The 23,846-nt window shown below is 42.8% G+C and overlaps 1 protein-coding gene across 1 annotated transcript in view; it reads right to left on the bottom strand.

Moving 5' to 3' along the window:
* The window catches only part of PTBP3 (polypyrimidine tract binding protein 3), a 112,783-nt gene that overhangs the window by 31,212 nt on the left and 57,725 nt on the right, over positions 1 to 23,846 (bottom strand). The window contains exons 3-6 of the mRNA XM_019554727.1: positions 19,338 to 19,413; positions 7,606 to 7,775; positions 6,492 to 6,638; positions 3,547 to 3,711 (exon numbers count right to left, since the gene is read on the bottom strand). Of these exons, the coding sequence (XP_019410272.1) occupies positions 3,547 to 3,711; positions 6,492 to 6,638; positions 7,606 to 7,775; positions 19,338 to 19,413 (558 nt within the window). The remainder of the gene's footprint in view (positions 1 to 3,546; positions 3,712 to 6,491; positions 6,639 to 7,605; positions 7,776 to 19,337; positions 19,414 to 23,846) is intronic.

Here is a 23,846-nt window from a genome sequence, read left to right as displayed (position 1 = left end):
TCTGGTGTCCCATGATCTCCTCATGGAAAAATTGGTCAACTGCAGCCTCAGCTACATTACAGTCCAATGGCTGGGGAACTGGCTCCGGGATCAGACCCAGAGAGTGGTAATTGACAGATGTAAATTATCATGGTGCACCATAACCAGTGGGGTCCCCCAAGGCTCTATTCTTGGGCCTATACTCTTTAACATCTTTATTAATGATGTAGATGTTGGTGTCAGAAGCAGACTGGCCAAGTTCACCGATGACACCAAACTTTGGGGTAAAGCATCCACACCTGAGGATAGGCTGGTGAACCAGGCCGATCTCAACAGGCTCGGAAAATGGGCTGATGAAAGCCTGATGACATTCAACACTGAAAAATGCAAGGCACTCCCCCTTGGGTAACTCCTCCCCCCCCCCCAAGCACGCTTATAGGCTTGGCAGTGCTACACTTTCTAGAACCACACTGAAAGGGACTTGTAATCAGTCATGACCCTCAAGATGAATATAAGCCACCAATGCCATGTCACAGCTGGTAAAGCAAGCAAAACTCTGGCTTGCATCCAAAGATGCTTCTCAAGCAAATCCCAGGATGTCATCCTCCCGCTGCCCTTGACCTTGGTGAGGCCGCAGCTGGAGTACTGCATCCAATCCTGGGCACCACAATTTAAAAAGGATGTGGAAAAGCTTGAGAGACTGCAGAGAGCGATGCGCATGATCAGATGGCAGGAGGAAAGGCCCTACGATGAGAGGCTGGGAGCCCATGGGACTTTTCAGCCTGGAAAAGCATTGGCTCAAGGGGGAGCCTATAAGGATATAAGGGATGTAACATCAGGATCTAGGGAAATGCCTGTTCACCAGAGAGCTCCAAGGGCTGACAAGGTCAAATGGTGACAAACTCTTCCAAGACCATTTCAAGCTGGACATAAGGAAAAACTTTACCATCCAAGCCCCAAAGGGGGAATAGACTACCTCCAGAGGTGGTGCAAGCACCTACTCTGGACTCATTTTAAGAAACATTTGGACATCTATCTTGCTGGGATCCTTTGACCCTAGCTGACTTCCTGATCCTGGGGTGGGGGGCTGGACTTGATGATCTTCCAAGGTCCCTTCCAGCCCCAATGTCTATGAAATTTATGTGTACATCTGTACAAACTTTGGCATAATGAAGCATATAACACTGTTAGCCAGTGATTTAAAACATTCTGACAATTTTCAGTACATACTTATTTTTTAAAGTATATAGAAGCTATTTAGGCTTAATTGTGTTGATTAGCTCTACATTTAACAGATAACTAAGTTTTAAATTAAATTCTGCAAAAAACTTGATAGTGATTAAGCTACTGGAGCTCTAGCTTTGGCCCCAAAACAGAGCCAGGGCTGGAACTGTTACTGCCATTGCTGCCTGGCTGGGGTCAGAGCCACCACGTGCTCCACTGTCCTTCTGGATGAAGCCGAAGCCAAACTGGGTAATGTGGGGTCATGAGGAGGGAGGGGGAGCAGGCATGCCACAAGCACCACATCCTCTGAGTGCCTCTGCAATGCCTTTCTCCTGTTCAATTTGCTGCCCTGCTTTCTACCCTATCTGTTGCTCTGCTTTTGGCTACCTGTCACAGCGTTCCCCGCTCCCTCCCAGATCTGTCACGTGTCACACACAGGAGGCTGTCTGTGCCACTTATAAAATGTGTGCCTCAGGCTGGCCACCCGTAATTTATACCCATTATTTGTTTTCTATCCTTAAACCAATTTCTGATCCACAAATGGACCCTCCTTTGAATCCCATGACAAACCAACCCTCTTTAGAGCTTTTGATGCGGAATTTCAACAAAGATTTTTTGAAAGTCTAAATATAACAGCAGTGTATGAACTGATCCACACACTTGTTGACACCCACAAAAAACACAACCTCCCTTTACAAAGCCATGCTAATGTCTCTCCATACTCTGAACAACCTTTTATTATAACTGTTTCTACCAGTTTGCCAGGAACAGAAGTTAGACTCACTGGCCTAAAGTTACTTGAGTCCCCTTCTACAGCCCATTTATAGACTGGAATTGCACTGGCACGGAGGCAGTTTTTAGTAATATCATAGTACATTCAGTAGTTCTACAATTTCAGATTTGACTTCATTCAGAACTCTATAGAATACATGCCATCAGGTTACTCTTCAGTTTATTAAGTTCCTTTAAGACTTCATCTACTGACAAATTAGTATGGGACAATTCTCAGTATACTTGAAGAAAAAGTAATCATAGATGATGTCCCAATATTTGTGTAGTCTTAACCCTGATAAGATAACGTAAGTACAGGTAAAACTGAAGATCCAGAACATAGTAATCCCTACTTCTCCCCAGCAAGTGCAAAGGTTAAATCAGTATCATGTGGAAGTAAAGGCCTAGACAGAAAAACAGAATGTGATACTAATGGGTACTGTTAGAAGAGGCGGGCAAGCCTCTGATGGGACAAAGAGAGCACACAGACTCTGGTCAAGAACCCTAATGATGGCTTTGGAAAACTGTGCTGAAGCAAACACTACTATTCAGGCAAACAAAAATCTTTGAAAGCTATGCAAAACCTTTATGTGACCCCTGACTAACTATGAAAGTGTACCTCTTAAAAATGTGCAGTAGGAATTATTACACATTTCACTGGCAATAATGAAAACAGCAGAGATGACTTCATACAGCACCTAAAAAATTTACTCTTATAAATTTTAAGGAAAAACAAAAACAAGCATAATGAAAAGAAAAAGTCCATAAGCAAGTTACCTGCTCTTAAAGTGACTACATGATATAGTATAGCACTACAGAAGAGGTGATAAGGGAAAGAAACCTAATTCATAGAAGTTAGTCACACCTATGGTCTATTCTCATTGTATGTTTGCAATGTAGCTAGAACAGGCTATAGATTAGTAATAATCACATTTCCAAAAAACTGAATACACTACCATATAACTGCATTTATCCTATTATGCATATAAATTAGGTTATTTACACCCAATTATTAAAACTAAGATAAAAGCATTTCAAATAAAATGAAAATTACAAGAGCTTCACAGGACAAAACCTGATAATAACACAGAATATTTGCATAATCGTGACTCATTTGGAGCTACTGCATGCTCAGGAATGAACTGCTATAAAAATGGCAAAGTAAAACTTCAGGCCATGAACCTAAAAGCTTGCAGATAAAAACATTTTTTTCAACTATTTAGTTGGTCTAATGAAAGATATCATATCTGCCAAAAGTTCTGCAAATTAAAACTAATGCATTCCTGTTTGTTGCATGTCCACAAAAATCTATCTGAATTCCTTGAACAAGGGAGTAAGAAGACTGAATGAAACCCTAAAAATGGCTAAGAGGAGCAATTTACTCTGTTCATTTTGAATGAAACTCATTAAGACACAGCATAGGGCTATAAAAATTATTTAACAATATGAAGTGGCGACCCTCACAACTCAAGCACCCAATGCAAGATTTCCAGGCTTAAAGAGCTGACAAGATTTATACTAGTGTTCTGACCAGTCGGAATGAAAACAAACACTTTCGTTTCCTCTCCTTACCTGATATAGCACTTCTAAAGTGACTGGATAGAAGAGGTTTTCCACAACAATTCGGAGAACAGAACTCTGGCCTGGAAGGAGTCCACCCTCAGTAGAAGGAGCACCTGTAAGGGCCAGGCTTCCAGACTGCACAGCATTCACTGCTTGCAATGCAGCTTGAGCTCTCTGAGAAAAAGGAGGAGAAACACAATGACATTAGCTCACACACATGCAGGTAAATTAACTAATACAAGGACAAGCAATTCCCATACAAATAAAGTATGAGGGTGCTAGGTGTTTAAAATCCAGAGAAAGTGATATTTGTATTTAGAATTATTTCCAAAATACTGTACTTCAGTAAATAATTCTGGGTAAGCAATAGAGTTCAATTTTTCAGGGGAAAATTATTCTATACTAGCAAAAAAAGTGCAAAAATGTAAAGAAATGGGCAAATCTTCAATAATTATTTTATTTATTTCTTAATTTATTGTGCATTTCAAAATAATCTTGTGCATCGTTAGTCAATGTAAAGGTAAGCTAAAATTGCCGGACAACACATTATCTTAGAGTAGCTTCTGGACACTTCAGAGTTCATATCTACATTGTGAGTGGGTTCTATATGCACCTTTTAGTTGGTCTTATAAAAGATATCACCTCTGCCCAAAGACTTTGCCTGCCTTTTATGCTCAGACCAACACAGCTACCACCTAGACCCTTGAAATATGGAAGGCATCACATTTTGCCATTTGAAATGGAAACTTCACAACCTGAAGAAGAAAAAAAGGCAAATTTCAACAACCAGGACTAATTTTTAATATTGATTTTATGGCCCCCCAGCCTGGCTGACATCTAATACTTACAAGTAAATAACCTGCTTTTGTTCCTGCAACCCTCCTAAATTTGCATTCCTAAAAAGCAGCATCCTAAAGCCTGGCTTTTTTTCATACCTGTGGGATTTCTGACCATCTTTCATTTCTCTCACCTTTTTATTTTTATTTTTTTGCCTGAGGAAGGATGTGCATGTCTGAAAGCTTGCAAATAACTTCTTTGCAACTATTTAGTTGGTCTATAAAAAATATTGTTTCTACCCAAAGACTTCATCTACCTAAAGCAGCAGCCCAGCAGAAGCACTATGACCATCTCATTATGGAAATGAATATTTTGATTTCTGATACCAAGTTGTAACTTCTTTAAAAGCTTACACAGTCCTTCCCACTTTGCAATTTCTGTCTTGATCACCAGAAATACACAGCACAGCAAACCACCAAGCAACAATATGAAAATATCAAATTAATCATTTCCAGTGTTGCCTCTCTATACTCTCCTAGAATAGTACATTTTCTGAATGAGTCATACAAGAATACAGGTAAATTCTTAACATGCTAGAACAGAGAATGGTGGATCACACACACACACACACACACAGTACTGTAGTCAGATCAGAAATAGCAGGATTGAAGTTACTCAAGAAACTACATTTTCTAAGCAAGATAAGCCACAGTAACTCCTTGACAACAGGCAGCTCTGGCACTTTCACTTTTAGCAATGAATGCTGATTGGAAAATACAATTAGTGCTTTTTCCTGCTAGGAAGCTCATCCAGAAATCTAAGTAGGGAGAAATTAATCCTTAGACCGACCCCTAGGAGGATCCTCCTGAATCACATCTTCCAAAGCTGTTGGTATCAACAGAACAACAATCAGAATAGTGATAAAGCAAGAAGCAAAGGGGTGGGGAAGAAACCTTGTCTTTGTCTTAAAGGGGAACTTTAACAGAGCTTAGTTCCAAGTGCAAGCCACTTCCAGCCTGGCCTGTACTTCTGCTGCAGTCACCACTCTCCACTGGAGTGCCACTGTTCCTCCAGATTGCCTGGCTGCTGTCCTGCAGGTGGTTGGATGATTTGGAGGACACAAGAAAAGGTGAAACCTCTCTCTACAGCATTTAATGGGTGCTTGAACATGCTAGTTTCTGAAATCCTCCAGAGTTCCTCCCTGCATGGTAATGAGTGCAGAAGTCCCAGAAAGAGAAATTATCCCTTATCCTGAGATGAAAATTTCACAGAGGAGGTATAGTTGGTCTGAGTCTCATTTTCTGTCCTAGCCTCTGTTTCTAAACTGGTTTGTCCCCTCTTACCATATCCCATAATAAAAAATCTATTCCTTAAAAATGACACTGCCCAAAGGATGCAAAAATCTACTGAAGACTTCAGAAGCCTTCCTGTAGAATACAGATTTGCCCTCTTTTATTCCAAAGTTATTTTATTTACAGATTCTATCAAAATGAGCGTTTGGCAAATGAACGAGGGAAACAAGGGAAGCTCTTTCACCTGTTCATCTGTCCACATTCTCCAGCAAAACTACTGCAAGACCTGTCCCCTTTCTCCAATTCAGTGCACTTCTAGAAGAATTACATGAGATTGATTTGACCTCTTTTCTTTCTATTATTTTTATTATGCTGATCTAAGTAATTTACTTCAAGGAAGGGCATTTGGTGTCACTATCTGTTCTATAACAAGAAATCCTCCTAAGGGTGACTGCCTCAGGATGGGAACACATGCAGGATGGGAAAATAACCAGCACACAAAGACCTGGCAGAAGATGCCACCACCTCTTTGTTGGGTGCCCTATGGAAGCAGGACAAATTGATGTTGAAGCACCTCCTGTTACTTCCCAATTCCAAGTGAGAAGCCACTGCACTATTTGTTAACTACTACCAGTTACGAATTCCACCCACGGACTTCCAGGAAAAAAGCTGAAATCACTAGCGTTTAAAGAAACATTTTACAGACACACAGGGTGGCAAGTCTCCATCTAAAAAAAAAGATTACAAAATAATTATAATTAGGACTATCCAGACAAAGTTGACTACTGAATCTGTATCAACTGGAAGTAGTTCTTCGATGCTTGCACTGGTAAACATTACGATGTACAGTTCTATTCATTTTTAGTAAATAAGCAATATACTTACAGCCTGGTTAGGTAGATTGTCAGTCTTAAGTTCTCTGTGATTGGAATACTGAATATAAACAGGCTGACTGCGGAGGTGAGGTGTAACAGGAGTGTAGTAGTTCACCATAGTAACAGCAGCTTCTTCAGAAGCCATTTCTAAGAAAGCCTGCAGTTAAAAGAATAACTTTAAAAACTGTTATATTTGCCAAAGAAAATGAAGCACCATTTGTCCCACTAATCTCCCTTTACTAACAAAAAATTCTCTTATGAAAGTATCAAAGTGTTCTGATCAGTACTTGGACCCCAAATACTCTACATTTCTCAAAATACTTTCAAGACTATCAGTTACTTTAGGATTAACCTCTAAATGCTTTACTTCCATTATGAAAACACCAATCAAGTGATGCTTCAAATGTAAAGCAGTGCATAAACACAGGATTCTCCTAATACGTTATTTCACTTCTTCCCCAACACATTTAGATCCTGAATTCCAAATTACTATTGGCCTTATATTCTTAGCTGGTTTTGTTTTTGTGTTTTTGGGGGTTGGGGTTTTTTTGTTGTTGTTGTTTTTTTGGGGGGGGGGGGGGAGGTTTATTGGGGTTTTTTTAAATAATGAATTATGCTTATACCATAACACCTAACATGGAACTTCAAAATGTGCTAGTTGCCAAAACTGCAAGGGCAACTCCATTTACAAACTCACACACAATATATAAAAAATATGTGCATGTGTGCGCATGCGTCATGGTTTAATATTTTATTTTCTCATAGAAAACTGAGCATTCTTAGCACATTTTATATATACACATGATGACTTCAGTATATATATATTCCCAGGACCTTAAAAAACAGAAGTAGAATGCAGGGACCATCATGTTGAACTTCAGCAACCAGCATACTGCTAATGAGTTTGACAGATTCTTGGATAACAGTACCATCTCTAACTAGCTAGTTATTTATGTAAGACACTCCATTCACTCATTTTAGCACTAGGATAGTACATAAATAAGCTGATTATGTCCAAAGACATCACCAAAACAACTAAGACCCAATCATGTCAGCCAAATGCAATATGAAAATGGTCAATATGTAAAACAACTCTAGATAAAACCTTAAACACAACTACATACCTGACTTTTTCCCTTCAGCATCAAGAGATTGGTTACTTTGCCAAAAGGGAGACCTAATGAAATGACTTCCGCTTCAGTGACATCATTTGGAATTTTACGCAGATGAAGGACACGAGAAGGGGAGCAGGGAGATCTGTCTCCTTTAAATTTCTTGTTGTCATTCCCATTAGCTAGAATATTAATAAGGTCGTAAAAACAAAAAAACAAAACATAGTTACTAAAGAATATCATACTGATAAATAAATCAGATGGATTGTTCATTTGAGTGGAATTAATTTGACCCATAAGCACTTCTAAAGAAAAGCAATCAATCTATAATTAGCAGATTAAAACACAGCATTTAGAGCAGTTTAAAAGGTACTATTATACTATATCCGTTCCCAATTTCCTTTGTGCATATTTTTGGTTTTTACAGCTACAGGGCCAGAACTCTCCTCTACTCCTCTTCCACTTGAAAGATGGGCACTACAAGTTAACTAACAAGACAAAAAGTTGCAGTTAAGGATGGTAAATAATATATACCATTTAATTCCTGTCTAGCACTCAACTGTTAAGTTTTCCTCCTGGACTATAAAATACCTAGAACAGACACTAGAGTCAGGAACTAAAGCAACTAAAACTATGTTTTTTCTAATATTATGAAAAGGCTAGTATTGTTCCCCTGTGCTTATACATAAGAAATATCCACCAACAAATAGTAAAGATGATGCTGAAAGCGCTAACAAATAAGAGAATAAGAACGTTTCTGAATAAGAGAAACATATCAGTCTTTGATTTTAGAATGGAATACTGATTTTAAGTAGGGGTGCACCAACAGAGTTTTTGGGCTGAGACCAATGGCCAATTTTTAACCTGCCATATGGGGCAATATTGATATGCAGCCGGGCAGCATGGAGATTGGGATCCACCTAGTAAGTCTGTTGTGGAAGAAGGGGCAAAGGAAGGGGGGCAGATTGAGGCCCCTGCAGCAAGGGAGGGAGTGGTGCTGGGGCAGGCGCTGAATAGCCAGGGCAGAGCAAGGGACGGAGCCATGACTCATCCGGGGAGTGCTGGGGGGGGGCAGCTCCTGCTGCTGTACACACCCTTGAAGCACATGGGGGGGGGTACGTGCCCCCAGATTGGCACATGGGGCAAGAGCAGGCTGCAGCTACGGGCTGGAGCCAGGGCGGTGCCAAGCTATTTCTGGTGAGGGGGCTGGGCCAGGGCTGTGCTCAGAGTGGGCAATGGCAGTGCTGGGAGGGAACTACAAGCGAAGAGCTGCAGCCACCCCAAAGTTTACCACAGCCCCCTCTCAGCACTGCTGCTGCCCACCCTGAGTGCAGCCTGGCCCTCAGCAGCAGCCCACCCCACCCTGCACACAGATCCAGGGGCAACCCCCCCATGCCCACCTGGGGTACATGCAGTGGTAGAAGCTGCCTCTTCCCCCCATTCCCCCCCAAATGAGCTGCTTGCAGATCTGTCCCCCATTCTGTCTTGGCTGTGCAGCACCTGCCCCTGCCCCAATCCCTCCTTCCCTGCTGGGGCCTCAATCTGCCCCTCCCCCACCCCACCACTCACAAAAGACTTACCAGCTGGACCCAGCTACTCTCCACTCTGCTGGGCTGCTCTCCTGGCCACCTGCATACTGTACTATGGATGCATGCATGCATGGGGCATTTATTGGCCACATCAGCAAAAAAAAGCCAACTGCTGATGCAGTCAATTTTCTTTATATCAGTGCCAATCCAATATGGGACCAATGTAACGGTGCACCTCTAGTTTTAAGTTCATTTTGTGTATTATATAATATGTAATGTTACAAATGTCTTATTATAAGCCATCAGCTGTGAGCAGTTGGCAAAAAGTGTCTTATATTTCTTATAGCCGGCCATAGCAGAGCTTGGTTTCTTAAGGTACATCATAAACTGAAGAATGACCTGTAACGTTTTTACTTGCTCCCCAGCATCTTAAGTTTGAAACAACCTTTCTAAACTCTAGCAAAGTAAAACCAGTGCCTACTGGATTATGTATGCACCTTGTGCCCCCTAACTACAAGGATATAAAGGGCAGAGATATCGTAAGTCTCTCAATCCAGTCAATAATACAAAAACCCAAGAACTCCATGACAGTGTGGAAGGAAGACAGATCACAGAAGTCACATGGACAAACACATCTCTAAGAAATGTAATTGCTACAAGTCACAAGCGTTAGAGGTGGCCTGTGGGGCCCCTGAAGAATCTAGACATTCAGGGGGAGAACCCACTGATCAATCTGGGGTATGGAGTCAGGCTAGGGACCCATTCCAGTGGTTGTGGGATAAGCAATAGCTGCACTAACCTCTGCAACTCCCCAAAACCTCTTGGCCCACCGCTAGAAGTAGGTCCAGATCAAGCCCGGAGGGAGTTGTGGGGGAGAGAGTGGGCAAGTGCAACACTTCTGCTGTTAGTCAACTAGCTTCTCTGAGTATTTGTCCACATGCATTCCAATGTAGGTGTATAACTACCAGTCACATCAAGGAGGTGAGTGATCAGAATCCTATCAAAATAAACGTAAAAAGTGTTTTCAAACCAGGCATCTGATCAAGAAGCTACCCACAATGGAATTTTAAATTGGTAAATATGTGAAATGAACTCCAAGTAACTGTCCTGCAAATCTCAGAAATAGCAACCCCCCTAAAAAGAAGCAGTGATGTTGACTGAGCCCTCTAAAGGTGTACATAAAGAGGAGGGGACAAGGGAGGAGTTTATTTGATGAGAAGGAAATTTCAACCTATTCTGTAACTACTTGAGAGAGTCTGAGGGGAAACAGCTTGCCCTTTAGACTTATTTCTAAACTCATAAAACCTACATTATTTACAAAATGCTATGTTCTAGAACAATAAAAGCACATACTTTTAAGAATATTGAGAGCGGAGACTTTGGCCTCTGCAGGAGAGTTTAAAGGTTTAGAAAAAAATGTCAGGTGTGTGCCTACCTTAATTTATCTGAAAGTTGAAATTATGCTTGGTAAAAACATCAAATGGGCCTGATATTAACTGTTCTTAAGGAAAAACTGTGTATAGATAGTTTGGCATCAAAGTCTGCATCCGATTCATCTGAGAAGCCAAAGCAATATCCATAAACATCTCTTAACAAAGATCATATATAACATGGGTTCACTAACAACAGAAGCATTACATTCAAACCTCACATACAGAAAAGCTCTCTAACTGGCAGAAACATAAAAAAGACTCTTCAAAAAACTTACAAACTGTTGGGTTGGAGGGGAAAAAGAGAATGACCTTGAAAAGGAGCCTGTCAGAATGCTAGAAGAGCCAACTGAAAAATCCTATTATTTTGTCTATGCAGGCAACAGCTCAAAACGGAGGATTGTCCAAAGGCTGAATATGTCTACAAAGAGACCACAATAAAAAACATTTCCATGTTGCACAGTAAGATCTGTCTAGCAGCAGCTGGATCAAAGCGTCTGTGCTGCCGCTGAGAATCTAAACCACAGAATATAACCAGTCAACCAACAAGCTGTCACATGTAGAGTTATGATGTTCTTCACAGACTTACTGCAGTGACCACTAGAGAGCTGTGACACTGTACTGGGGGGAGGGGGGGCAAGGAGTCTTGCAAAACTCGCTTTGTCACCAGCTGATCTTCTGTAGTCACAGACCTCAGTAACTCTCTGGTCTCATTACAAACTTTTTCAGCCAATTGTAGAAACTAGTATCATTGCAAAGCATCTTGCTAACTTTGTTAAGCCAACAAGGTTTCATAGGCAGTATATGAATTTGAAAACTAAAAAAAAGGAGTAAGTTTCTCTCTCCAAGAAAACCTGTTTTCATGAAGACCTTGCCTCCAGGTAACAAGTTGAAGATGGGGGGAGGGTTCCTCCAGGTAACAGACATCTTGTCAACTGCAAAGATTCAGGGACCAGGTTCATATTCTGAAGTACTCCGAAACCTTAATGTGACTTGGCATCTCCCCATCTGTCCTTGTAGATATCACCAAAGTAGATCCTGGAGTCTGCCATATATCCATAATGTGCTCAAGAGTACCCTTATTAACAAGCATGTCTAAACAGCTTTGAGGTAACAGGCACAAAGTTCAAGAGGGAAATCTCAAAACTGCCTGCTATTCTTCTAGGGAACTCATCCAAAACCCTGAAAAGAGTCTACTGAGGATGTGAAACTAATCACAGCTTTACTTAGCGATGGCAAAGATAGGGGCAATGGAACATGCTGATTCTCATGTTCTTTACAAGATTTCTCCTCCCACTGACACAGAGCTCTTGATGAAATGGCTGAGGAAAAGGTAACCACCTTCCACCGTATTGAGAGCCAGAGTGAAGAAAAAGAAATTATAATTCCACTGACACCAAGATAGCAATGACTGCACCCTTATGTGAAGGGTATGTGCTAAGAAATGTTCCCCGCCTTCCCCTCTTACGACAGATGTCAAGTCTTAACATCAGTCTACTTCCAAGACTATACCCAGCATTCAAACTAGGTAAAGAAGAAAATCTCCGGAGGAGGGACTCTGCTGCTATGCAAGAATAATGATATAGACAAAATTTTAAATGAGACATAACAGGAAGAAACTTATACCTCAAAGTATAAGGGGTAGTCACTGACACCACAAGATGCAAGCCACTTTAGGCTCCAGTACCAGATGGATCTTAGATAAAGTAGCAGAAACATCCATCCAAGGGACGTCCATTTCTGGAATGACAGTAATTTCCATCAGAAATAAGAGACTTAGCAAAAGAAAGAAGTGGTACCATTCTAGATGGTAAAACATGTTCTGGAATTCAAAAGTCTTGTCAGGTTACAGGGTTACAGCAGAAATGTATTCTGGCATATGGCAGCAATATAATCAGCTGAAAACCTGATAACCCCCAGTGTTTGAAGACTCATGGCATTAGGTTCCAGTTTACACAAGACAGCACAACAACTTTTAGCTCTTGGCTAGTAGTCTAGTTAGTGATCCCATCTAGCCACATCTGGAAAACTCTTGTTTCTTTCTCTTCTAACCAGAAGTCACTGACTGAACTAAGGAGATCTAAACAAGATGCTGACAACATCACAAAAATTAAAGCTGGATAGTCTCTCAGCCTCCAAAACGGCATCTCTCAAACACAACATTGAAGGAAACTGAAAAGGGAAGGATATTTCTGATGACAAAGCACAGAGTAAGAGACTGAGATACTATGCATTGCCTTTTTCATCAAAAAGTACATTTAAACAGACATCACAAGACCTCAAACTTCAAGTTTCAAACTTCAAGTTAGAAAGTATTTTGACTTTTGTTTTAAATCAAAGCTCTATCTTCGGCACCAGCGTGCAGTCACTGTGGTTGCACAATATGCGGACTGTGCCAGTGGCACATAACTACCCTGGGCTGTACAGCAGCAAGATACGTGGCCACCAGGGCCCGTGGGCCACATATTAACCTTTTGACAGTGCGCACACAGGGGGGAGGGGGGGGCATGCAGCCCTCAGGTCACCAGTTGGACAGTCCTGTTTTAAATAGAGCTACTTTGCTTCAGTCTTCACACAAAAAATTTAGACTGCAACCAGAAAGCCAATAAGGGTTATATGGATGAAAGTTGATGGATAAGAGTTGATGGATAAAATAAAGAGTCAGGCAGTTCTGATGGGTCTGAATGAATTTAAGCTAGCAGGGCCAGACAAACTTCATCCCAGGGTCCCGAAAAAACTGGCACACAAGATCTTAGAGCACTTGGCAATGATCTTCATAAAGCTGTGGGAGACAGGAAAAGGGCCACCATAGTGCCGCTGTTTAAAAAAGGCAAAAAAGGAGGACCTGGAGAAGTAGAGATCAATACCTGGGAAGTTACTGGAGCATATCCTAAAGAATGACATTTGCAAGCCTCTGGAGTACAAGCAGCCAGCATGGACTTACTCAGAACAAATCATGTCAAACAAATTTGATCTTCTTTGACACTAAAAGTGGATAAAGGGAAAGCAGTGGGTACAGGATATCTGTACTTCAGCAAAGTTTCTGACAAAGTCTCACATGTCCTTACAAGCATAGAATCATGCAGAATTAGGGTGGGAAGGGACCTCAGGAGGCCTCCTAGTCCAAGCTCCTGCTCAAAGCAGGACTATCTCCAACAAGATCTTCCCAACCAAGGCTTTGTCTAGCCAGGTCTTAAAAACATCCAAGGATGGGAATTTCACCCTTCCAGTGTTTCACTACCCTCCTCATGAGAAATGTTTTCCTAATATCCAACTTAAACTCTCCTTGCTGCAACTTGAGACCATTGCTCCTTGTTCTGTCATCTGCCACCGCTGAGAACAGTCCAGCTTCATCCTCTTTGGAACCCCTCTTCAGGTAGTTGAAGACTGCTATTAAATCCCCCCCTTCATCTTCTCTTCTGCCACTATATCATCCCAGTTCCCCACCTTCTCCTCAGAAGTCACATGTTGCAGCCCCCTAACCATTTTTGTTACCCACTGCTAGACTTTCTCCAACTTGTCCACATCCTTTCTGTAGTGGGGGGCCCAAAACTGGACACTCTAGATTTGGCTTCAACAGTGCACAACAGAAGGGAATAATTACATCCCTTGATCATCTGGCAATATTCCTACTAATACAGCTCAGTATGCTGCAAGCTTTTTTGGCAACATGGACACATTGCTGACTCATATTCAGCTTACTGTCCTGTGCAACTCCTAGGTCCTTTTCTGCAGAGCTGCTGCTTAGCCAGTTGGTCCTAAACCTGTAGTGGTGCGTGGGATTATTCCATCCTAAGTGCAGGACTTTACACTTGTCCTTGTTGAACCTCATGAGCAGTGTTCTGCATTTTCAGTTTTTACCAATTTTCACCAATAAATTCCGATTTTTTTATCGAAGTTATTTGTTTGTTTTTTTTACTGATTTACACCTGTTTTTTCAGTTCAGTCAATTTTACCAGGTACAGTAAAAATCCCTGTGAACCAGCATGAGTAGGGAATGGTTGGGTGGGGGTGCCAGTAAGTTAAAAGTGCTGGTTACTCAAGGCACAGGTTTCCAGTATGATGTGGGGCCAAGAGGGAAGGAAGGGTATGGCAGCAGCTGCACACGGAGAGGGGGGGTGGCTGGAGCCGTTGCCTGGGGTTGCAGGGCTCCTGGCTCTGACCCCAGGCAAGGTGGAAGGGACCAGAGGCAATCGATCCCAGGGCAGGTAGGTCCCATCTGCACCCCAGAGGCTCCAGGCACTGGGAACTGTGAATCCAGCCCGGGGGGAGCAGAGGGCAGGCAGGAGAGCTTGGCCCTGCTCCCTGTGGTGGGTGCTGCACCCAGGTGCTCTGCACAGGCCTGCAGGGCTGGAGCCAGTGACAAGGGGTGCAGGGGTCCCAGCTCTGACCCCAGTCGAGGCAGGAGGTGCTGGTGCTGGGGTTGGGATTGGGTGTCCCTCCTTTCCCTCCCTCCAGCCCTTGGGTGGCACCGTGCCATAGTGAAGGCATCTGACATCGGCCGCTCCCAGGGCCACTGCAGCAGGGGCTTGGGTGAGCAGGGACAAGCTGTGACACGCCCCATGTCCCCTGTGGCTCTGCCGGTTCTCACTCACCCCAGCCCCTGCTGCAGCGGCCCCAGGAACAGCCGACACCAGCTGCAGAGGGACCTGTAAGTCAGCGGGTGCAGAGCACAGTGGGGATGCGTGGCTCTTGCTTTTATGTGCACCAGAGGGAGGGCTGCAAGGCTGTGCTGGGCTCTTCCTGGGGGGCGTGTACCCCCAGATCTGCATGCCAGATGAGAGCAGGCTGACGCCTGCCCTGAGCACCAGGAAGAACCTGGTGCTACCACTGGCCCCAGCCTGCAGTGGCAGCCTGCTCTCATCCTACACACAGATCTGGGGGTATGCACCCCCTGGGAATACCCCAGCACAGCCCCCCTGGCACGGATGTAGCAGCAATAGCCATGCCCCCTGCCCCACACCCACGGACAGTTCCCTCCGCTTCATTCCCTGCTGCAGCCCCAGAAGCTACTAAGGGGCTGCCCCCACCCCCTTTCCCTAGTCCCAGCCTTATTCTCTCCCTCCCTCACTGCCATGGGAAGATATTATTTTCCCCGATTTAAACCAATTTTTTTTTCCTTTTCTTCCTTTTATCCTGATTTCAACCCTGTTTTTATGTTTGGAAAATAAACCCTGAAAAATTCCTGGAATTTTTTTTTTTTTTTTAAATAAAAACTGAAAATATGGAACACTACTCATGAGACTTCTTTTGGCCCTATCTTCCAATGTGTCTAGGTCACTCTATATCCTAGTCCTACCCTCCAGTATATCTAGTACTCCCCCCAGCTTAGTGTTACCCAGAAACTTGCTAAGGGTTCACTCCAGTCCATCTTCCAGATGGTTAATGAAGATACCGAACAAAACTGGCCCCAGGAGGCTGCCAACTAGACATCAAGCCATTGCTCACTACCAGTTGAGCCTGACGATCCAGCCAGCTTTCTATCCACCTTTCTGTGTATTCATCCAATTAACCAATATTTCCTTAGCTTTCTTGCAAGGATGCTGTGGGAGACTGTATTAATAGCCTCGCTGAAGTCAAGGTACATCATGTCCGCTGATCTCCCGATATCCACAGAGGCAATCAGATTAGTCAGGCATGGCTTGCCCTTAATGAATCCATGCTGACTGTTCCTGTGATCACTTTCTTCTCCTCCAAGTGCTTAGAAATGGATTCCTTGAGGATTTGCTCCATGATTTTACCAGGGGCTGAGATGAGGCTGACTGGTCTGTAGTTCCCTGGATCCTTCTTCCCTTTCTTAAACTTGGCATTACAGTTGCCCTTTTCTAGTTGTCCAATGGCCATGAGTTTTGAAAGATAATAGCCAGTGAAAACCAAGGTAAAAAAGTTGTTGAGTACTTAAGCCTTTTGCGCATCATCTGTCACTAGTTTGCATCCCTTTGAGTAAGGGACACACACTTTCCCTGACCTTCCTCTTGTTGCTAACATACTTGTAAAAACCCTTCTTGTTACCCTTTACATCCCTTGCTAACTCCAACTGCATTTGGGCCTTCCTGTTTTCATCCCTGCATGCCCAAGCAATATTTATACTCTTCCCTAGTCATCTGTTCAAGCTTCCACTTCTTGTAAGCTTCCTTTTTGTGTTCTCCTCTAAGCCAAGCTGGTCATCTGCCATATTTATTATTCTTCCTGCACATCGGGATGGTTTGTTTCTGCACTCTCAGCAAGGTTCTTCAAAATACATCCAGCTCTCCTAGTACCCTTTCTCCCTCAGACTGGCCTCCTAGGGGATCCTACGCCTTAAGGGAGTCCAACTCTACTTTTCTGAAGTCCAGAATCTTTACTCTGCTGCTCTCCTTCCTTCCTTTTGTCAGGATCCTGAACTCAATCATCTCACGGTCACTGCTGCCCCAATTGCCATCCACGTCTACATCCCCCACTGATATTTCACTGTTTGTGAGCAGCTGGTCAAGAACAGCATGCCCCTCCAACACTTGCATCAGTAAGTTGTCCCCAGCACCTAGATTGCCTGTGCACTACTATTATTGCCCTCCTAGTAGATGTCAGGGTGATTCAAGTCCCCCCATCTTCTCAAAAATAAATTGGGAGAAATGCAAACTAGACAGAACTACTATACGATGGATGGGCAACTGCCTTTATAACTGCAAGCAATGGGTAAATATAAATGGATCCATGCCAGAATGGGAGTCCCACAAGGGTCTGTCCTGGGCCCAGAGCTATTCAATGCATTTATTAATGATTTGGCTGGTGGCACTGAACGCTTTTTGAGCAAGACTGAAGATGACACAAACTCGGGAAGGACTGCAAACATGCTGGAGAATAGGAGCACCTCTTTGGATGGTAGCACTATGGAATATGTTCTAGGAATCCTGGTGGAACACAAACTGCATTGTGATGCAGCTGCATGAAAGGCAAAAACAGGTTTTGGCTGAATGAACAGGAACATTAGATGTAAGGCACCCTTTACTTAGCACTGGATAGGCCTCATCTAAAGTATTCTGTAGAATTTTGGCCTCCACATTTTAAAAAGGACATGGAGAAGTTAGAGAGGGTCCATAGGTACCAACAAAAATGATAAAGAATTGGAAGGCACGCCATATGAGAAGAGACTGGAGGAAATAGGTATGTTCAGTTTGTGGAAAAGGCAGTTAAGAAGAGACGTGATGACAGCCTTCAAATACCTGAAGGGCTGCCATACAAGAGAAAGAAAGAACACCTTTTTTTCCCCTCTTGCTGCATGGACCAATGACCTGAAGCCGCAGCAAAGTAGGTTTAGACTGGATATCAGGAAAACTTCTTCACAGTTAGAACAGTGAGGCAGTGAACAGACTGCCTCTCCAGCACTAGAGATTTCAAGAATGTTGGATAGCCACTGATCAGGGATGATCTGGGCATACCTGTGCCTGTATTCTACTAGGGGTATTTCTCTTGCTTCTGGGCTTTGTTGGTTAATGCATGGGGCTGGGAGGGAACTCCTTTTTTTCCCTTCTGTTAAACTGTCCCATTGTCAGACTGTGGAATCTGGAACATATCTACCATGTAAGGAGACGATCCTCCAAGCCCAAAAGGTAACAATTCCCACGCGGATCAAAGCATCACAACTGGATGCAGTACTCCAACTGCAGCCTCACCAGTGTTGCATAGAGGGGGAGTATCACCTCCTTCGACCTGCTTGTGATGCATCTGTGGATGCATGACAAGGTGTGGTTAGCCTTCCTGATTCCCTCCCCACACTGCCGGCCCATGTTCATTTTGGAATCAATAATGACACCAAGATCCTTTTCTGCCTCTGTGCTGACTAGAAGGGAGTTCCCCAGCCTGTAGGTATGGTGCTGGTTCTTCCTCCCCAGGTACAGTAGCTTGCACTTGTCAGCACTGAATCCTGTCCTGCTCTGATCTGCCCACTCCTGTAACCTGTCTAGATCTAGTTGCAGCCTGTCCCTCTCCCCTCCAGCGCGCCCACTTCTCCCCACATTTTAGTGTCATCTGCGAATTTGAACAAGGTGCTTTTCACCCCTCGTTCAAGTCGCTGATAAAGATGTTGAACAGTGCAGGCCCAAGGACTGAGCCCTGGGGGACCCCAACGCCCACATCCCTCCAGGTCGAAAAAGACCCATCCACCACCAGTCTCGGGGTACGGCCTTGCAGCCAATTTGCGACCCATCTGCCTGTGTAGGCATGGATGCCACAGTTGCCTAATTTCTTAATGAGAATGGGGTGAGAGACAGTGTCGAAGACCTTCCTAAAGTCCAGAAAGACTACGTCCACTGCTACACCTATTTGAAACAGAAAAGAAATCAAGCAAAAATTTTCCAAACTTATATGCGTGTCTAATTTGATTATGATGAAATACCTCTCTGAGGTTCAGAAATTCTGTGAGCAAATGCTAGAACTGAGTATCCTATATCTTCATAATTTTACGAATGCCCAGATACTTAAATTCCCCCCCCAAATTTTGAAATGCTGAAGATAATTAAGGGCTATAAAAATCTCTCACAGATTACTAGTTTAATTACACCTATTAAGAATAAATAACACTTGACCCATGGTATTAGTGAAATTTTAGATTTCCTTGACACCAGTTCTGACTAAAGCTTCTGTAAAGTCCTTTTCCCCTTAAAGTTTCTATGGCCTTTGCAGTAGCTTTTGCTTGTAATCTAAAACTTCTTTTGTAACCATTTTATGAGCAGAAACAAAAAAGCAGAAAACCCCTGAAAGCACACTTACATAGAAGAACATTAAAAGCATGATAGAGTAATAATACCTGTAGCTGGAGTAGAATTGTTCATGGTAAAAGGCCCGTTAGTGATACCAGAAGAAAGAAGCTCGTCAGATCCACGCTGAAAAACAAAATGCAAGATTATTAGTAAAGGTATTCTGGACAATGGTCCACTTATTTATTACACTTATATCACCACACTTCCTACTGTACCATAATGCACACTGCTTATTGCACAACAACACTTCAGGAACAAAGAAAAATGCAAATTAAATTGTTTGGGTAGCCACACAACTCTGACTGGTTCCATTTCAATTTACTGAAATTCTACTGTGAGTTTAGCTGTATTACATTGACAACTAATCTACTGCTTCTTCTACTATAAAAGGCAGAGGAACAGAATGTAACAATATGCAAACTGATTTGATCATGTCTTGCATAAAATAGGCATCACTAAGTGACACGCAAGGACTCTATTAAATAATAATTTAAGTCCTATCTGCTGCTGTTATGCATGTCTCTACCCCAATCTGACTCATGCTACCCAGTAAAAACCCCCGATTTAAGCAATACAAAAGAGGAATGATTTTGGATTGATATACCTGATTGCACAAGTAGCAACATGTTTATAAGGCATTGCATCTTTTCATAATGCACAACAGCAACACGTGTAAAATAGAGCAGCATTCTTCACAATGAATTGTGCTTTCCAGGATCAATTTTTAAAAGCTAACAAACCCTTAATACTACATAGTGACAAATATCTATCCCTGTTGTGATTAATACCTACAAAAACTGTTGCTTAAAAACTTTTGAATTTTTTTGTAGTGTGGAAATTCAGAACAGAAAACATTTTCACTGAAAAAAAATTCTCAAACATCAACCATGCCTTTAATTACCTAACCAATTTAACAAATCATTAAAAAAAAATGAAATAAATCACATTCATGCTGCCCCTTTTCCTTCTGAAACAGGAAAAAATAGTAGTTAAACTTTTCAGAAAGAAAAAGGCTTCACATTACTGAATTACTTCCTGCAAAAATGTTTAAAAGCATAGAGGCCAGCAGACAGACTAAGGCTGTGATTCAACACGGCCTTTGACTACCTGTTTAACTTAAGTTCCATCTTGTCAATGGTACTTAAGCTCATGTTTCACATGGGAAGAAGCATGTGTTCAGTTTACGTATTAACATCTGTAGAAGTAGCTTTTGCAATGCAGAGTCTCCCTGAAGAATATGCATTTCTGAATCAGGATGAACTTAAGCATATTATTAAAAATTAAAATCACATGCCTGAAGTGTACCACTGAAGAGATGCCTCAGCCATTATTGGGAAAAGGGAATTCAAGAGACAAGGACCCTTCATTAAAAAACACATGCCGTGAGTGTTTGGATGTTAAGCTGTTCATTCCAGTTGATTACAACTGCTGCTATAGAACATACTAAAAGAGGATGTTCCCCCAAGCAATCAAGACAAAACTATGTAAACCTTTGCAAATCAAAAACTGATGCTTTGAATTACACCTGAAACTGACTAGGAATTAACTGTAATACCTGATAAGCAAAACCAAAACAATATTGATTTCAGGGAATCTAACAGCCAGGTTAATTTCACTCTCATTCAGCTTTGGAATACTCTTTAAAGATAGCTCCACTAAAAACTACTGCAGTCACTGAGTTTAGCAGGCCCCAAGGGCCTAGGCATAAGTTACAGTAAAACTGAATTCCAAAAGATAATTATTACCTTGCTATATACAAATGAAAAAAGGCACAGTGGGTTACTAATGGCAGCTGAGTTTTTAAGGGTAGATAGGGATATGCAAAAGTGACCAAACCATCAGCCTCTTGGTTGAAACATGAATACAACGCCTATACAGCCATCCAGGCATTTATACCACTCCCCCTACAAATGTTTCATCCTTCCTTCTGTACCATGACTAGTCTCAGCTAAAATAATCATTAACCAGTATAAATCAGTTCCAATGCCTAGCACTGGCTTAGCATTAGGGGTGTGCAAAACGGGCCATATTCTATTCAGATTCACATTCGGCTTTGGGGACAACGATTGATTCGTTGATTCGGATCACCGTCCTGATTCAATCTGGCCAAATCTGAACCTGAAGATTTTGTGCTGATTTGGAGAATCAGCAATTTGGCCATAGACACAGCTTTAAACGGTTTTTCTACATACCTCAACATACCAGGCCTGTGAATACTACGATGTGGCCTGTGAATACTACGATGGGGGGTGGGGGGGAATGGAGCATCCCACAGGAACACAGGGGGACCCCCCCCCGGAGTACTTGGCAGTGGACCTGGAAATGGACCAGAAGTAGCTGCCGAGCATGTGGGAAACACCCCCCCCATGGCTTGGCAATCAACCATGGGGGCACCCCACATACCCCCCCCAACCCAGGAGATACCAGTCGCTGAGCCAGGGAGCAGAGGGTCTCTCAGGCACTCCCTGGTGGACCCAGAAGTTAACCAGAAGTGCTTCTGGTCCACTGCCAAGCGCACTGGGACACCCCCTCCCACCCCATGCTCCCGTGGGATGCTCCGTCTGCCCCAGCACCTCAGCATTCACAAGCTGCCTGGTACCTTGAGGTATGTAGAAACAACATTTAATGCTGTGTCTATAGCCGAATCATTTAATCGCTCTGAATCAATTTGGAGGGTTCCGCTTAGATTCAGACAGATAAAAAGGTCTGCTGATTCAGAGATTTGGCCGCTGAATCACACCGAATCGCCACTGAATTGAAATCAGTGACCAAAGAGTTGCACAGCCCTACTAAGCATACTCTGAAATCACCAGCTGCTGCAGCAGCCTCAGGGTTTCTGGAGGCTTAGGGCAGAGCCTCCCCCACGCAGCATGGGGCAGCAGGGATTGCCCCCCTCGCCTGGCAGCAGCCAGTGAATCGGGGCTTTGTTGCTGTTGTTGTTAAAGGGCAAGGAGCTGGGAAAGCGGAAGGGGCAGCCATTGAGAGCAGGTGGGGGATGGGGCCAATTCGGCTCAATCGATTCGGGACAGATTGGAATCACCCAATTGAATCACTGTCCCCCGAATCAGCTGAATCTGAATCCAAAACAAATACTAGCTGCTTCACACAGGCCTAATGTATATATAGTACAAAAGATGCATTAGTCCAAAGCCAAGACTCATGATGTACCACTGAGTTCATTGGGCTAGCCTCACCACAAATCAACAGTTTCAAGCCATGGGGACTCCACAGATCAGCAATGCTTAGTATGCACGTACTCCACATACCCCCCCCCCACCAGGATCCATGTGCTAATTAGTCCCCCAGTCATGACTGGAACCAGAGTTTTTGTCAAGTCTTTCAATGCCCCAAATATTTTTATGTAGATGATGGGTGTAGGTTGTAGCCATGATGGTCTACGGACATAGGCAATCAAGGTTCTTTGGGTAAATCTGTTATCTTTTATTAGACCAACTTTAGTTTACCCAAAGAACCTTGTCTGCCTCCATGCAGATGAGGCATATGGCAGCCTGGTTGGGCCTCATGAAGGGCAGGGCCACACTATTCACATGCGTCAGGCTGAGAGAGGAGGCAACAGAGGGAGTCTTCTCCACAACTGTTTGGGGCCCTGTTTCATGAAGTTTGCTACATTGTTAACACTGGCAAAGAACCAGGAATAACTGAAAATGGAAAAGAAAGGTACGGCTCTGCTGTGGGAATGAAAAAGAAGTTGAAATATATGCAAAGTCAAAAGAGCTGGTGCTGAAGGGGACTGCACTTAATGGGCAATACCATAAATCTTATTCAGATGAGGGGCACTGACCTATTCTTCTCACAGGTTACTATCCACGTTTGCCCAATGTGGGCCATGTGCCTTATAGTCATGCTTAGTGTTGGTGGGTTTATGGCTGGTTTCCATTAATGAGTACATCCTGCTTTTGGCAACATTTTAATGCTACGCAATGAGGTTCTTATATGCGAATTTATGACATAGGGTTTTCTTCCCCATGTTGGTTGAAGGAAAAAAATTAACTTTTATTCAAGTAAATATGGTAACATTACTTGAATGAATAATAAATTACAAGTTTAGGTTTTGACATACGCTATCAATATTGCATTTAATTTTTAAAAAGACAGTTTAAAAGGCACAGATTTTAATCCATCCTGACATTCAGGAAAACTTCTCAGGAAATAAACCATCAATACCAGACTTGATGAGATACACATCTGCAGTTTTATTAATACATTACAAAAGTTTGCAAATAGTGCAAATTTGTTAATTCCTAAAATACTAAATTCCTTATTCCAGTCTAAATTTTAGCATGAAAAATCTGACCAGCTACATTAATTGACCTCTTTTAATGTTTTCCCAAAAACAGCCATTACAGAGCCAGATACCAATGGCTATAACAATACTTTTTTTGGAAAACTACTTCACAAATTAATAATACAGAACAATGCCTGGACACGTGGACTACTCTTGCTATGCTGTTATGGAGTTCCTCCAGCATTCATATTTAGGAGGTGTACTGATTTTGTTTCCCTTCAAGATAGCCATGTGCAAGACCTGAAGTAAG

The sequence above is a fragment of the Crocodylus porosus genome, unplaced genomic scaffold (assembly GCF_001723895.1).
Source record: "Crocodylus porosus isolate Cpor-Errol unplaced genomic scaffold, CroPor_comp1, whole genome shotgun sequence".
Lineage (NCBI taxonomy): Eukaryota > Metazoa > Chordata > Crocodylia > Crocodylidae > Crocodylus > Crocodylus porosus.
The sequence above is the reverse complement of the archived record's forward strand: the minus strand, read 5'-3'. Positions and strand labels throughout refer to the sequence as shown.